This window comes from Bison bison, unplaced genomic scaffold (genome assembly GCF_000754665.1).
Source record: "Bison bison bison isolate TAMUID 2011002044 unplaced genomic scaffold, Bison_UMD1.0 scf7180017864379, whole genome shotgun sequence".
NCBI classification, from domain to species: Eukaryota; Metazoa; Chordata; class Mammalia; order Artiodactyla; family Bovidae; genus Bison; species Bison bison.
In genome coordinates, this window is record NW_011494951.1 from 3,373,273 (window position 1) to 3,374,190 (window position 918).

General features: G+C 55.8%; 1 protein-coding gene across 1 annotated transcript in view; it reads left to right on the forward strand.

Annotated features, from left to right (window-relative positions):
• The first annotated feature begins 692 nt into the window (after positions 1–692).
• The window catches only part of ATG9B (autophagy related 9B), an 8,468-nt gene continuing 8,242 nt past the window's right edge, over positions 693–918 (forward strand). Inside the window, exon 1 of the mRNA XM_010857364.1 lies at positions 693–914. Coding sequence (XP_010855666.1) covers positions 693–914 — 222 coding nt within the window. The remainder of the gene's footprint in view (positions 915–918) is intronic.

Below are 918 nucleotides of genomic sequence, written 5' to 3' on the forward strand. Positions count from 1 at the left end.
AACATAATGGAGCTTCAAGAACCACGCTTTCCTACTGTAAAAGCTCCAAAAACCATCTCATATCCAAAAGAACCCCCTCCTCTCTCTTCAGTTCTCTCCTGTCCTCAGTTTCCCCCGACCCGACTGCCATGTCAGTCTCCCCTCTTCCCTTCTTTAGTACCGTCATAACAACAAAACATGCACACATTTTTCTTTTCTTTTTGGTTTCAAAGTGTTTCTCTGCTGATCATTCTGTGTGTGTGTATGTAGGGAGGAGAGAGAAGTTTTGTTTTGTTTTGAGATTAGGTATTAAGAAACCAAAGATGTACAGTATTGTCCTGGCCCCATAGCTCTAGCATCTTTAATAGGATTCTTTTTGCCTTTGCTTTGGCTGCTGCTCTCTGGCCTCGGCTTTAAATCCCCTGGAGGTCTGAAGGTGGGACTGTGGGGATCTCCTTCCGACCTCTGCAGCTCCTGCCTGGCCAGGTGTGGAGGCGGAGCCCTAAGAGGTTTGGCCACAGGTTGCCCTGGAAGGGGTGTGAGTGGTTGGACTGGTGCCTGCGAGTTGGGACGCCTGAGGCCGCCCCCACTGAGTCATGAGCTGTTGTTGTCACCCGTCCTAGTTGTCAAAGTCCCCGCTCAGCAACGCAGCCCTCTGCGGAGACGGCAGCAGCTCCCATCCTTCTGAGCTTTCAGGAGAAGCCGCTGGCCTGATGGTGAGGCGAATGGGCTGGGGGGGGACCAGGGGGCGGTTGGGGCGGTGGGGAGACCTGGGGCCTGGATCTGTGCCCCTCCTCCCCACGCCACTGCCTCCTCTTCCTCCTCCTCCCTGTCGGGGACCTGGGGCCGGGAGGGTCTCCTTCTTCTCTCTGTCCCCTGTCCCTCCCACAAGAAGGGCCCCTTCCTCAGCTTCTCCTTCAGCCTCGGGGCTCCCCTGCC